The sequence below is a fragment of the Nipponia nippon genome, unplaced genomic scaffold (genome assembly GCF_047370975.1).
Source record: "Nipponia nippon isolate SJK-2023a ecotype South Korea unplaced genomic scaffold, ASM4737097v1 scaffold_1, whole genome shotgun sequence".
Taxonomy (NCBI): Eukaryota; Metazoa; Chordata; class Aves; order Pelecaniformes; family Threskiornithidae; genus Nipponia; species Nipponia nippon.
In genome coordinates this window covers 20,114,278-20,128,884 of record NW_028262290.1, presented here as the reverse complement: position 1 = coordinate 20,128,884, position 14,607 = coordinate 20,114,278, and the positions used below count along the sequence as shown (strand labels likewise).

The 14,607-nt window shown below is 44.5% G+C and overlaps 1 protein-coding gene across 1 annotated transcript in view; it reads right to left on the bottom strand.

Moving 5' to 3' along the window:
* The window catches only part of RSPO2 (R-spondin 2), a 115,632-nt gene extending 101,505 nt beyond the window's left edge, over positions 1-14,127 (bottom strand). Inside the window, exons 1-2 of the mRNA XM_087747512.1 lie at positions 13,991-14,127; positions 13,376-13,676 (exon numbers count right to left, since the gene is read on the bottom strand). Coding sequence (XP_087603638.1) covers positions 13,376-13,469 — 94 coding nt within the window. The 5' untranslated portion in view covers positions 13,470-13,676; positions 13,991-14,127. The remainder of the gene's footprint in view (positions 1-13,375; positions 13,677-13,990) is intronic.
* Positions 14,128-14,607: the final 480 nt, after the last annotated feature.

Below are 14,607 nucleotides of genomic sequence, written 5' to 3'. Positions count from 1 at the left end.
AGAGAAAACAATATGAAACCAAGTCTGTCTTCAGATTCAGGTTTAATAGAGTCACATTTCAACCCTTTTCCAAAAGCTGAAAAAACCCTGTGTATTGATGCCACTGCTAATGTTACAATAACTGAAATAAAAGTTGGAAGCAGCAAGACTTTTTCCAGGAGTCTGATGGAAAGAACTGAAAGTAATGAAAAAGAGTTTGAGTTCTCAAATACAGCATTAGCAAAGTGAACTACAGCTCTTAAAAAAGAGAAATGCCTAACTTTCAGTCTTTCTGTAGGATCTGACAGTAATATTGCATGAGACAGAAATATCCCTGAGCAAGCACCGCTTCAGAAATATACACTATATCTGAGACAGACTGACATTACCCTCAGATTTACAACAAAATGAGTGAGACCAGAGTTAGACCTAGTATCTTAATCATTACATTCACAATGCACTCTTTGGTATTTGTAAATATTTGGAAAGAAAAAAAAAAATCGGGGAGCAAGGAACTCATATGATGCAAAATTAGCATGATATAGAACCTTATTTTATGATAACTTTAAATGGCTCAGATCACCCAGGCACACTTAGGTTTTTGGCTTCCCTCTGATTTTGCCTCTTACCTTTCATTTCCACTGTGCATCACCAGCTTTTTTTTCATGGCAGCATGCATAGGAGGGAGAAGGGAAGCAAGAGGTCAGCAGGTGTAATTTCAAGACTTCTAATAAACTGGGAGTCTTGTTGAGGGAAAAGTGACAGAGCTGGGAAGTCCTGTGTCACTGCTAAATACCAGGAAGCTCCTCTAGGTTGATCTCAATACTCCAACAAAGTTAAGGTGATTGCAACTGCACGTGATTCAGTCATGTATCCCAAGGATTCCTAAGGGGAATGGACTTTTCATGTTTCCCCTCCACAGCTGACTATTACTAAAACGAAGTAGGCACAAGTTAGGTACCTGATACATTTCGAAACCACCTTTGACAGAATGGTTTAGGTTAGAAGGGACCTCTGGAAGTCATCTGGTCCAATCACCCTGTTCAAGAAGGGACACCTAAACTCAGTTGCCCAGGACCATGTCCAGATGGCTTTTGAGTATCTCCAAGGATGGAGACTCGACAACCTCCCTGAGCAACCCGTGCCAGTGCTCAGCCACCCTCACAGTAAAAAAGCGTTTCCTGACGTTCAGAGCGGACCTCCTATGTTTCAATTTGTGCCCATTGCTTCTTGTCCTGTCACTGGGCACCACTGAAAAGAGTCTGGCCCTGGCCTCTTTGCACCCTCCCTTCAGATACATTGATGAGATCCCCCTTGAGCCTTCTCCAGGCTGAGCAGTCCCAGCTCTCTCACCTTTTCCTCACAGGAGATGCTCCAGTCTCTTAATCATCTTTGTGGTCCTTCGTTGAACTGTCTCCAGCATGCCCATGTCTCTCTTGTACTAAGAAGCCCAGAGACAGACACAGTACTCCAGGTGTGGCCTCACCAGTGCTGAGTAGAGGGGAAGGATCTCCCTCAAACTGCTGGCAACACGTCTCCTCATGCAGCCCAGGACAGTTAGCCTTCCTTGCAGAGCACAAGCACATTGCTGGCTTATGTTCAGCATTGCATCCACCATGATCCCCCAGGGCCTTTTCTGCCAAGCTGCTTTCCACCTGGGTGGCCCCCAGCATATACTGATGCATGGGGTTTTTTCTTCCCAGGTGCAGGACTTCACACTTCTTATTGAACTTCATGAGGTTTCTGTTGATTTCTCCAGCCTGTTGAGGTCCCCCTGGACGGAGGGTAATTTCCAGAATACTGCTGGCACAAGTTGCAAATAACAAGACATTTTTAGCAGAATAACAGACAATATCCTCTTCTTGTACCCAAAGTTGAGCAAAACTAGATTCCCTTCAACACAATATAGAAGTCTCTCTATTGGGTTGCAGAGATTACGCAAAAGAGGTAGATAGAGTATATACAGCACAAATATGGGAAGATAACAGGAAAATTGTTGACTTTCTTACTGACAGAGATACAGATGAGGCTGAACTCTGCTATCTGAAATGGAGGAAATACTTTTTTTTTTTGTACTAGTACATGTCCTCAACGCAGAGAAGCAGCATAATCCAGCAAACGTGGACAAGTCTCAGAATCAAAACCAGAGATCAGATACCCAACTTTGTCCCAAACTGATAATCACAAGGTTATTCTGTGCCTCTTCTTCCTCTCCTACCCTGTGTCGGTTTTGCTTACTTGAACCCTTCAAAAGAAGTATGTATTTTTATTACTACACGTCTGTACAGCAGTAGAGATACACACTGTGTAGCACTAGGTGGCCTACAGGTTCTGTTCTTCTAAGTATAAGATTTTGCAGAAGATTTGCTTCTCAATTTCACAGCATACAAATTGCGTTGAAGCAGTTCATAGTTTTCTGCTTCTACAACAATCTGTGTTAAAAAAAAACACACAGACAAAACACAGTAAACTTGAATCAAAGTAAGCTTTATAGAAAAAAATAGTTGCTTTAAACTCTACAAAAATGTTGGGGATTTTTCTCATTTTACTTTCCAACTACAGCTACAAATGTTTCCTAAAACTCAATTCCCAAAAAAACCTTTGAAGGCCAAGTGCAACAGGTGAAGTTCAGCAAAATCTGAGACTGACTAAAAGAGTTACGATAAGCACTTGTAATTCTGCAGTTTCATTAGCTAAAAAGAGAAACCATGACCCACTGCCATCTCGGCACCAGCAAAATTGCTGCACTCCAGCATACTGCAGTAGCGCTGTGAGAAATACAGTTGGAAGCCAAAGCACCTGTCGAGAAGCACCATTTCAGTTAGATACTTCCATTATTAACTCCCATACTGCCATAATATTAACATTTCACACTGCAACACTGCTTAGCATTTACATAAAACAGGGATTTATTTGCTATTGCTATTGCCATTGATGCATACATGTGTTAACCAAAAGTTTTACATGTGGAAAGACCAACAACGAAAGCAATCTCGCTGACTTCCTGAACATACCCTCTTACCAGCAAGGCAGACTTCCCAGCACCGAACCATGTCAGGTAGACAACACAGACACAAAACAGGTGATCTGTCCATGCGCAATCAATATTTTCTGAACGTGTTAAAAATTACCAAGAGGGACACATGCAGGCCAGGTATATTTTTGATGGCCCAGGCAAGGAGCCTAAGCTGAAGAACTGCCACAGGACTAGATCACAACAGCAAAGGCACACAACTGCCCTACTCTAAAAGGTGCTGTCCCTCAGATATCCCTCAGAAAGTCAACTTTCCTCACAAATGACCATTCAACAAAGTAAGGGAGAACAGATTGACCATTTTGGAGAGGACAGAGACCAAATTTAGAGGTAAAACCATCTCCTGAGAATGTTCCTGATGAAAGTATTAAAACATGTAATTCCATGAGGACAGACAAATAAGTAAACCCTCTATAAAATTTTCTTTGGTTTTAGGTCCCTTGCAAAAGTGAAGCATCTCAGATCAGAAGCCGTTTATAAGTATTTTGCAATAATTGGCAATAGCTTTAAACAAACTAAAAACAAATAGCTGCTATGTTGCTGTGTTGTGAACACAACCTAACGTACCTTGGGTTCACTGCAGTTCTGCTGAGTTACAGTTGCTCTCGCTGAGTCAAAACTGAATCCATGTCCATCACGTTATTAGCATGCACTGTGTAAAATGAGACCTAAAACAGGTCTGAACTAGCTGTAATGAAAGGCCAAAGAACATTTCTGCTATTGGAGGGAAATCCAGGACAGATGCTGATCTGGCAACCTTAATTCAGAGGTTATTGTCTAAGCAGGGCCAGCACTACAGGACCTCACCCAGTTGGGATCTTTAAGTATTATCTCAATATAGATAAAGTGAAAGATGATGAAACTTTAATTCCCATTCAAAAGAGTCTTAGCTATATGCTTGTCAGTGGAGAATCACTACTAAGTCGGTAGGTTTATAATGAAAACATATCGTATCTACAAACATTTTCTGTAGTAATTCAAGAAAGAAGCAAGAGCAACTCAGTAACACCTATCTTTGCTAAGCATAGTTGCTGTTTCAGTGGTTTCCAACTTGCCCAACAAGTTTTAGTATGGACGCACTGGGTGTTGTCAGCGCTGCAATACATGTGCAGATTAATCTGTGCATGCACAACAGCCATTTGTCTGATGTGGCTAGTTTGGGGTTTTTTTGGTATTTCAAAGGTGGCAACCATACGGCTGAAAAGACCATATATTAGTGCAGAGCATATATTTGTGCATAACATATTTCAGCCAGCATTTCAACTCAAAAAAGAAAATAACATGTCTAGATCAGGAAGTTTATATTTTGTCACATCACTGCAATTCTCTAACACAAATACTGTTGTCCCTTTGCAGTGTAAATCAGTACAAGTTTCTCCCAATATATAAAAAGGCATAGACATTGTTTTTATTGCTGCACATGGTCTACCTGGGAGTTCCTGTTCATGCAACTGCCCAGTGATTAAAAAAGCACCACTTCAGGCAGTATCTAAAAGCCAACATCACACACACTATTTATCTTTTAGGTCCCTTCCTCTGTCTCACTATATCTATGTTTGGGTCTGTTTTTCATCAAGATGGAGAAAATCTTGACAATTCTCCAAAAAAATAGACAAAAGTTTCTGCAAGGTAAATTTGAGACTCATAATCCCTACACCATATGCTCTGGATTATTTTTAGATTTACATTTTTAAAATCCTAGAGAGCAAAATTATTTTTTAAAAACAGAAAACCATACTAGAAGGATTTTCATAGTATTTTGCTTGTATGTTAACTATACATGAGGTTTGCTCTTACCTTCTTCAAATAACGTTCATAATTCAATTAAAAGTGTTTATTTTGAAACGTAATCACAGAACTGCATGTCTTTTCTAAATATTACTTGTAATTACTTACACTTTCCTTGTTACAGTCATACAAACATTCCATAAAAACAACAAAAAAAAAGAATGAAGGCAGATAGCATAAATTCCATTCCCTTATAAAAGGACAAAGTCTTACAGATACATCAAGTACTTGGCTCTGCTGAAACTGGTATTTCAAAAAGAAATACATAACTGATTATTTACTGGATGCCAAGATTTGCAACCTGCCTGCTATCAAAAGATGTTTCTCCTATTACAGTGAAACAGAGACCATGAATATTTTTTTCACTGCTCACCACATCTTGGCTGATGGGATCTTAAAAACCTCTCCTTGCTTTGCAATCACATAATCAAGTTACAATAAGGTACCAGTTGCTTCTCTGCTTTCCCTTAAAAAAAAAAAAATAAAAATCTCTCTCTGCCCCATACTACAATTTTATTACTTTATGTTGTTTCGGTCTTCACAGTTTCTACATCGAATCATTAAATCATTTAGGTTGGAAAAGACCCTTAAGATCATCAAGTCCAGCTGCAAACCTAACACTGCCAAGTCCACCACTAAACCACGTCCCTAAGCACCACTTCTACACATCTTTTAAATACCTCCAGGGATGGAGACTCAACCACTGCCCTGGGCAGCCTGTTCCAATGCCTGACAACCCTTTCAGTGAACAAATTGTTCCTAATATCCAATCTAAATCTCCCCTGGTGCAACGTGAGGCCATTTCCTCTTGTCCTATCACTTGTTACTAGGGAGAAGAGACCGACCCCCACCTCCTTTCAGGTAGTTGTAGAGAGTGATAAGGTCTCCCCTCAGCTTCCTTTTCTCCAGGCTAAACAACCCCAGCTCCCTCAGCTGCTCCTCATAGGACTTGTTCTCTAGACCCTTCACCAACTTCATTGCCTTTCTTTGGACACGCTCCAGCACCTCGATGTCCTTCTGGTAATGAGAAGCCCAAAACTGAACACAGTACTCGAGGTGCAGCCTCACCAGTGCCAAGTACAAAAGGATGATCACTTCCCTAGTCCTGCTGGCCACACTATTCCTGATACAAGCCAGGATGCTATTGGCCTTCTTGGCCACCTCAGCACACTACCGGCTCATGTTCAGGCAGCTGTCGACCAGCACCCCCAGGTTCTTTTCCTCTGGGCAGCTCTCCAGCCACTCTTCCCCAAGCCTGCAGTGTTGCACAAGGTTGTTGTGACCAAATGCAGGACCCAGCACTCAGCCTTGTTAAGAGCATTCAAGTCCATAAACAAGAGGAAAGGCCAGGAAATTTAATCACCAGTCTTTCACATGCTACCACCTAAAAAGAAATTTGAAGCGACAACTTCACATTTAAGCACAAGTAATTGCATCAAAATAGAGTAAGACTAAAGCATAGAACATACGTTCATTGGAGTGTTGTATTCAAGAGTATTTAAGTACAAACACAAGGAATAGTAAGTGTGACCTGTACACGTCCAGAAAATGCTAGCATCTGCTCCACGGACCACAGTTTGATAGATAATGGTCAGAGATGTGCATAGCTTCAAAATCCAGGTGCTAAAATGGAGCAATCCTAAAGTAAAGATGTACAATTAAGGTCTCAAATCCTTGTAGTCTCAGAGTAAGATCTACAGAGGAAAGTATTGTGATACTCCATCATTTTAGATGAGTTACAGTCATCATCTCCCTTCCATGCTAAGAACACCAACTTTCACATCAATTAAGTATTTTGAAATAGGATCATGTACAAACACCAATTTCTTGTAATTCATCCTTCCTGCCCCCCATCTACACTGCAGAAACTTTATTAGAAAGATGACATTAATTAGAGTGTCTGTCAGACTCATTCTTTCACTCTTGCCTCTCCGGTGTTTCATACCGTGTTGCACCATCATCTGCCTTTTTGGGGCATACACTGGAGCGACCACCACCCTGATCCCTTTCAACTTCATTTCTCCTCAGAGTTTTGAAAAAGTATTAGTGAAAATGGACAGGACAGTTCACCCCATGGTAAACCCTGGGAGAGCTGGAACAGCCAGATGTAGAAAGAATAAAGTGATGCAGCTAAGTTTCAAGTCAGGCTCACAAGTTACCTTACTGCCCACAGATACATGAAGTTCAACAAGTATAACAGTAAACCCTGGTCAATAAGTGGCCTTTATGTATGCAGCTGGCTGGACAAAGCCATCACGTAGACAGGAGAAACAGCTGTACAACTTTGTATCTGCCTGATGGTGCTCAGAAGCAAGATCCACTTGACGCTTCACTTCCTAAGATGTATTAGTCAGAATCCAAGTATCAGAAAGTCATACCACAAGCCTATTCCACACTCTACACCAAAAATTACTTGGCAAGAGATTTAGCAGGCTTTAAACTGAGCAGTACTGCCCTAAAAAGTGATAGATTTACTCTGCATGCACAAAGTGACTTTGCAGCACCCAATTGGTGCTTTCCAAAGCATTGCATCTGCTAAACAAGTACTACAAAGACAATGAGTATACAAACCAAGGCAGCACCTAATTTTGGTGTCTAAAGCAGCCCATGATGAAAGGATCAAGCTGTTACATTTGTGCATTATCAACAGCCAACATGTATGAAGTCATGCTTTTCACTAAGAAAAGGATTAGCAAATACTTGGAGCCTAGACAAATACAAAAGGTTCTCCAACTGTGCCTGAACAAAACTTTGAGGTGAAGAGAGGGCATGCCTGAGGAATTTAATTTAGTATTAAAAAATACCTGAAGCCAAATAAATCTCTAATACAAGAGAAAGTATAAATTTCAGGGATTGTATCTGTTAAAGTTAACAGAGCTACACCAATACATAATTTTAATAAAAGGTCGGAAGATTGTATGTGGTGGATCCCTTTCTCATTTGGGGTTGATTTCAGCTTACTTCAGGGGCTAACAATGAAGATGCGTACATCAATTATAGATAGAGGCAATCAAGTCATCTTATTTAATATTTATTGAGTTTGGGGTATGCTTTATCCGATCAAAGGCAGGCATCTACTGTAGGATGGAGTTAATTGTACCAACAGCTCCATGGACTGTACCAACTAGCACTACATCAATTACAAAAGAAAACATAGACATTCATGTTGCAGATAATTCCATGTAGTCACGTGAATCCCACCTCTGGAGTTTATAATCAAGGATGCATTCTTGGAAAGGGATGTTACAGTGAGCTATAAGCTTCTGAGTTTGATGCACTGTGCACTAGGAAAAGTTTGCAACCTGTGATGATCTGCAGGTTTGACTAGACAGTCCCCTCTAATCTATGGTTAGCTAAGGTTTTTTTGGTATTAAAAAATAGCTAGAAGATCAGAAATGAAATGCAGACCTCCGTGGGATAGTCAGACTCTTGACAGAAGTAGCAAGAGAAAGAAAAAAGAAAACCAAAAAACCAGCTTAGAAAAACGCCATTGTTTATTTCTTTATGCCTTGAATTATGATAGTGAACAACTCTTCCACTTTCTAGCTTTTAAATAATGTCATATTTTTCATTAAAAGTAGCTTATGTAAACAACACCATGCTAACATACTTTATCATAGTAATTATGCTGGTCTGTATACTGTAAATGATACATTGAAGTGAAAAAAACTGCATTCTTGCTATTATCATAGCTTCCCTATATACATTCCCTATATGCAACCTCACTTTTAGTATTTTTCATGCATTTTGAACTGCTCTAGTAACAGATTTCAGCCAAGCTTTGGAAAACATACATACCCCTGCTTCCCCAAAAAAGGGAAAACACAAAATTAAGCCAAGTTTGTCAAGCAGACAAATATAAGTTCTTCATCACAGTGTAAATCTTCTTGCAGGTTTTAATACAAAAGCATATAAGCATAGACTTCAAGGTCTGACCAGACACACCCACCTAGCCCAGTATCCCAACCCCAAGTGACCTGTAATGGAAACTAAGGGGTGAATGCAGGAAAGGAAAAGCATACATAGAGCAACTCTGCACCAGCACCTGCTCCCCATTTTCAATTTCCACCATAACAGGCTTTGAGACACCCAAGGGTGTCAGATGCATATGACTTGCTGCAGGGTATCCTGCCTGGCCTCCGCTTGCTCAAGAAGGTCATGTACGTGCCAGGCCCAAAAGGGTATCTTTTAAATATCACAAGCAGCACTAGAAAGCTACTTTGTACAACTGAATCAAGCAGCTAAACTTAGGTGTCTGTTTTCATGCTGAATCCTGCTCTTGGTATTTTGAGCACCTTTTCTACAAATCTTTGTGTTCCGTTTGAGCATCGATTATCCTCAGTAACACCGCGTCATTAGCTAGTTTGGTATTCAGTCATTCACTCACACACAAGTTCTGACTTCTGCTGGCATTTTACTTTAGGAAACTTCCTCAGACTTATAGAATCATAGAATTGTTAAGGTTGGAAAGGACCTCCAAGATCATCGAGTCCAAACAGAGCATAAGTAGCCAAAAGTTTAAAAGTTTCAACTTTTCAATGGTTACAGTGTTAGGATATTCTTATTGCTGTAGTAATGATGTGTATATAAAGAATGTTTAATAACAAGCTATCCTAAGTAGTAAGGGGCTAAGGAAGAGAAGCTACTCTCCAAAGCTTTACCACTGATCACAAGTACCTGGCAAATTACTCCAGAAAATGTTAACATGTCTCTTTTTTTTTTTTTACAAATTATGTTACAAGCATTTAATGTAACACCTGAGGAAAACAAGCATTTCAAAGTACAGCTTCCTTGTAAGATTTTAAGCCTTAACCCACAGACAAAAAGTTAACCGTCCTCCAAATGTAGTGGTCGCGCCAGCTCCAGAAAGCCTCTCTGTACTACAGTCAAGTCTTCCCGCCAATGCAGGCACTGCTGTCACATTGACTTTTTTTTTCCTCAGGGAATTTTTTTAGCATTTAATTTTTGATGGCTGTTTACAATGAACCTTATATTCTTTTCTATCAATGCTTTTGCAGAATACCATCATTCACCTCAGCAAGCCATCCTGACAGTTTTCATTTTTATATACTTCCATTTTGATTTGTGGTACTCTTTGGGAAAGCCGTTTTTATCACGTCTCAAAGACAAGGGAAAAACCACTGACCCTTCGTGTGCCCTGTGATATTCAGTGAAATGCTAAGACATGAAGCTGCTCATCTTGTAATGACTGCTAAAGAGAAATCTGAAGAAAAGATAAACATTTTCATTGAAATTGTCATGGTTTAACCCAGCAGGCAGCTAACCACACAGCCACTTGCTCACTCCCCCCACAGTGGGATGGGGGAGAAAATCAGAAAAAAGGTGAGACTCATGGGTTGAGATAAACACAGTTTAATAGGACAGAAAAGGAAGGAAAAATAATAATAACGATAAAAGAATATACAAAACCAGTGATGCACAATGCAATTGCCCACCACCCATTGACTGATGCCCAGCCAGCTCCTGAGCAGTGGCCCTGCCTCCCCAGCCAACCCCCCCAGTTTTTGTTCAGCATGACATCATATGGTATGGAATATCTCTTGGACCAGTTTGGGTCAGCTGTTCTGGCTGTGCCCCCTCCCAGCTTCTTGTGCAACCTCCAGCCTCCTCGCTGGCAGGGCAGTATGAGAAGCTGAAAAGCCCTTGACTTAGTGTAAGCACTGCTCAGCAACAACTAAAACAGCAGTGTCTTATTAACATTATTCTCATCCTAAATCCAAAACACAGCACTATACCAGCTACTAGGAAGAAAATTAAATCTATCCCAGCCAAAACCAGGACATAAATGAACAAGCAAGTAGGTATCCAAGAGAAATGAAAAAGCAAGTTATACAATTAAACAAGAAAGGGAAAGAAGGTGCTTTGATATTAGGCTAAGCCAGCTGTGAGATTATACCACTGACCTTTAAGCTATGTAATCCTTAAATATGTTCTAGAACAGCTTCCGAAGGAAAGGCAAGTAATCGTAATTACCTGCTCGGGACGGAGACTTCCGAAGGGAGAATTTACTGGGGTGCTTCAAGGGAAATAAGGTTCTGCCCTGAGCCAACTAGGCAAAGCAATATTCTAATGAGCTGCAAAAGTAATTAAGAGCAGCAGTGGAGTTAGCAGAATCTGTTGATTATAATGCATTTACTGAATATTTTTTAATGAAGTGACATTGACTAACAAAACACAAATCAATGCCAGGTAGGAACCACATTCTAAACCTTAATTTGTCATTCCACTTCTACTGAACGCCTTGGTTTGGGAAAGGGTTGAAAGCGGAAGGGGGATGAAAAAAATCTGGGAACATACCCCCAAATTTACTAAACTCTTGTTTACTTGAGTATTCTATATCAGCTACAAATCCACACAAACTCCAATACAGGCATATGTACTTAAAGTTTACTGTACATTTAGCTGCTTCAAAAAAAAAAAAATCTACGCATGATATTTGCCCATAATTCTAGACTGAATGCAATTGATTTCTACCGCACAGGAGACTTAATCCATGCCAAAAATTTTACTTCATTAAGAAAATGATATTATGGAGCATCTGAGATCATGTAACAGACAAAACAGAATGCCAGAGAAATTTTAACTGCCAGTACCCCACAGTGAATGCCTGATTATTTGCAGATGGGGTATGGAAAAATTGTGAAATTATTGGAATTTTGGGTCCTGTACGAAAGCATTACTTCAGACTGCATGTGTCATGGCAAAAGTCTATTATAATTTGAATACATTCTTAGATTCTGCTTTCAGTGCTTAGCACTGGCTATGCTTACTTCTTTAGACTTATTAACTGAAAAAGACTGCATTCTTCAAAGCGCAAAACAAAACCCTTAGGTGATAGCACAAAACAGTGCCAGTAAGTCAACTGTCAATACTGATGTTATTTATCCAATAACTAAACTAAAAACTAATTTAAATCAATCTCCTTTGGAAAAGCCAACTGTTCAACAAGCACAACAATTGGTCTCAGATCAATCAGTGAACATGAGATCAATTAAAACCAGCTTAAGTTTTTGTAGGACAATTCACACAACTTGAGTTAGATGTCTATTCATTTCAGTACTCCCACAATGCAATCCTTAAGCTCTCTTGTAAAGCAGAAATACCACTATCACCCTCCACTGTCTAGCCAGCACCCTAAGTAGTTCCACATTTAATTAAAGACACAGTATACCCTTTGTTAGCACAGATAGTCTGGTCACTTTAAAGGACTGCTATCGTTTTAGCCACACACACAAAAATTAAATTCTGGAAACCATCTGTTGAAAAACCATCAAAACTAAATTGCTTTACAATTTTATTTGTACCTACTCTGAGGGTGACGTATGCATGAAAGTGCAAACTATTTTCCTTTCACAGTTTTATTACTGTTTGTACCGGCTTAACACTGGAGATGTTAGCTGCCTCCCCTTCCAAACAATTGCACGAAAAGTGCAATTCTTTCAGAAGTACAGATTTCTCAGCAGCTGAGCCACCTGATTTTCAGCTAACTTTAGAAATGGGGAGGGGAGACATGACCGAGAAAATAACAGGAGAAGGGACGGCAAAATAATTCAGAATATGTAGATAATAAAAACATTTTATACTGAAGGTGTGACACCCCCCACCAAAAAAAGAAAGGAAACCGAAAAAGAAAAACCCCACCGACACCCCTGACAGCTGGGGAAGAGCTGCAGTAACCTTTTCGTCCACATGGGTGCTGTACTGGCACATTTCACCGCTCCGATTCCTGAACTCTGGTAATCCCGACCCTAGCATCTTAGGAAAATAGATTAAAACCTAACGCACCGTTTCTCTCTTTTTTTCCCCTCAAAGGGATCCACAGGCTTTGAGCAAAAGTTGGCGGCACAGAAATCCCCCAGCGCCGGGAAAGGCGCGGTTCGCTCCGCCGCCGCGGCTCGTCCGCGGGCTGAGCCGACCGAGCCCCGCGGGCATCCGCGGGGTGGAAGGGGAGAAGCCGCCGTTCTGCCTCGGAAGCACGGTCCCACGGAAGGCAGCCTCAAAGCCCGCCCCACGGATACGCGAGCCTTAGCAGCCGGGGCTAAGGGCGAACCTCTGGCTGCTGGAAGCTGCCCGACGAGGTACGACGGCGGAATCAGCGACTTCCACTGCTCGCCGCGGCCGAGGCGCCGGCTGCCGGCAGCGCCCGTCCGGCGGCGGGCAGCTCCCGGCGAGACCCCCGGCTCTGCCGGCCCCGTGGGGGAGGAGGGCACCGCCGCGGCGTGGGGCGCGCAGCCACCGCTCGACGGCCCCGTCCACGGCAGCCCCAGGCGGGTGGCGGAGCAGCCGGGCCGCTCCGGCCGCTTCTTTCCCATCAGAGCTCACGTCCACGCCGCAAATCCCGCTCCCGGCCCGGCCCCCCCAGCGGGAGGGCGGCGGGCAGCCCCGCGGAGGGGTCGCCACGCCGGCCCGGAGCCCGCGGGAGGGGAGCCGGGGCGCGGCTCACCTGCCGGAGCGTTCCCCTTCCTCGGCCTCCGGCAGCCCCCTCCAGCCCCGCAAGCGCTCCTGCTCGCCGCCCCGGGCGGGTGTCCCGGGCGAGCAGCCGGCGCTACTCACCTCTCTTGCTGCGTCTCCAGCGGCCGGCTTGGCAGTGGCCGTAATCCATACAGTTCAGGATGATCAAGGCAAAGGAGAAGAGGCGAAACTGCATCCTGGGCCGCTGGGGTGGGCAGCCTCCTCCAGCGGCGGAGGCCGGCAACCGGCTGCGTGCGGAGCTGCGAGCGGCCCCGGGCGAGGAGGGGGCCCGCGGAGCGCCGCGGTGCAGCGGCTGCCGCGGGGACCGGCAAGGGCTCACGCGCCTCTTGCTCCCCTTCGCGGGCGCCGCAGACGCAGAGCCGCTTCCAGCATCTCCCCTGCGCTGCAGGGAGAGAGAGGGGAAAAGCTTGGCCCCTGCCTGTCCCGGTCCTCCCTCTCCTCCGGCTCTCCTCGAGAAACAAAAAGAGAAAAATCGAAAACCCCGGTCGGGGCAGGAGCGGGGCCCCGGAGCGGAGTCACCCAGAGCCCCAACTTTTTCCCGCAGGCGGCGGACGAGCGCTGCCGCTCGGCACCCCCGTGCGCCCCGGGGACGGGCTGTCAGCCGAGGGAAAGCGCTATTTATCCCGGCGCAGGGGCGCACCCCGCCCACAGCCGCTCAGGTCGCGGGCACGGCGGGGCGAAGCCGCCCCCCCCTACCTTCCGCGGCGCGGCCCCGCGGCCATCCCGCCCCGCCACCGGGTCCGGAGAGCGGCTCCGCGCCGCGGGGCAGCCCCCCGCAGGCAGGCGCGGGCTCGGCGGGGCGGGCGGCGGGGGCTCCCGGCCACATGCAGGCGGTGCCCGCGCCGGACCCCCCCTCCTCTCCGCCGGCTTCCCCCGGCCGCCCGTCTCCGCCCGCTCCTTTTATGCGGCGCGGCGGGGGCTGCCAGCCGGGGGCAGCGGGGCCGTGCGGGCTCGGCGGGGATGCGCGGGGCCGCGGCCCGTGGGTGGTGCCGCGGCCCCGGCCATGCCGCCGCCCGGCCCTAGCGCCGCCCGGCGCCGCGCCCCCGCCCCGCCTCCGCCGGGCCCTAGCGCCCGCCCGCCCCGCGCCCCCCTCTTGCCTGGAGGCTCGTCCCCGGAGGGCTGCTCCCGCTCCCCGCAAAGCCTCCTCGTCGTTTCCCTGCACTGCTTATAGCCTTGGGAAATCTTGTTATGCTCACTTCCCTCTCTCTTTTTTCTTTTTTTTTTTCTTTTTTTTTCTCTTTCTTCCCGCGGTGTTTGATAATTAACTGTATTTCTTTCTTTCTTCCCTGGTTTTAAGACCTTCATCCATTTAT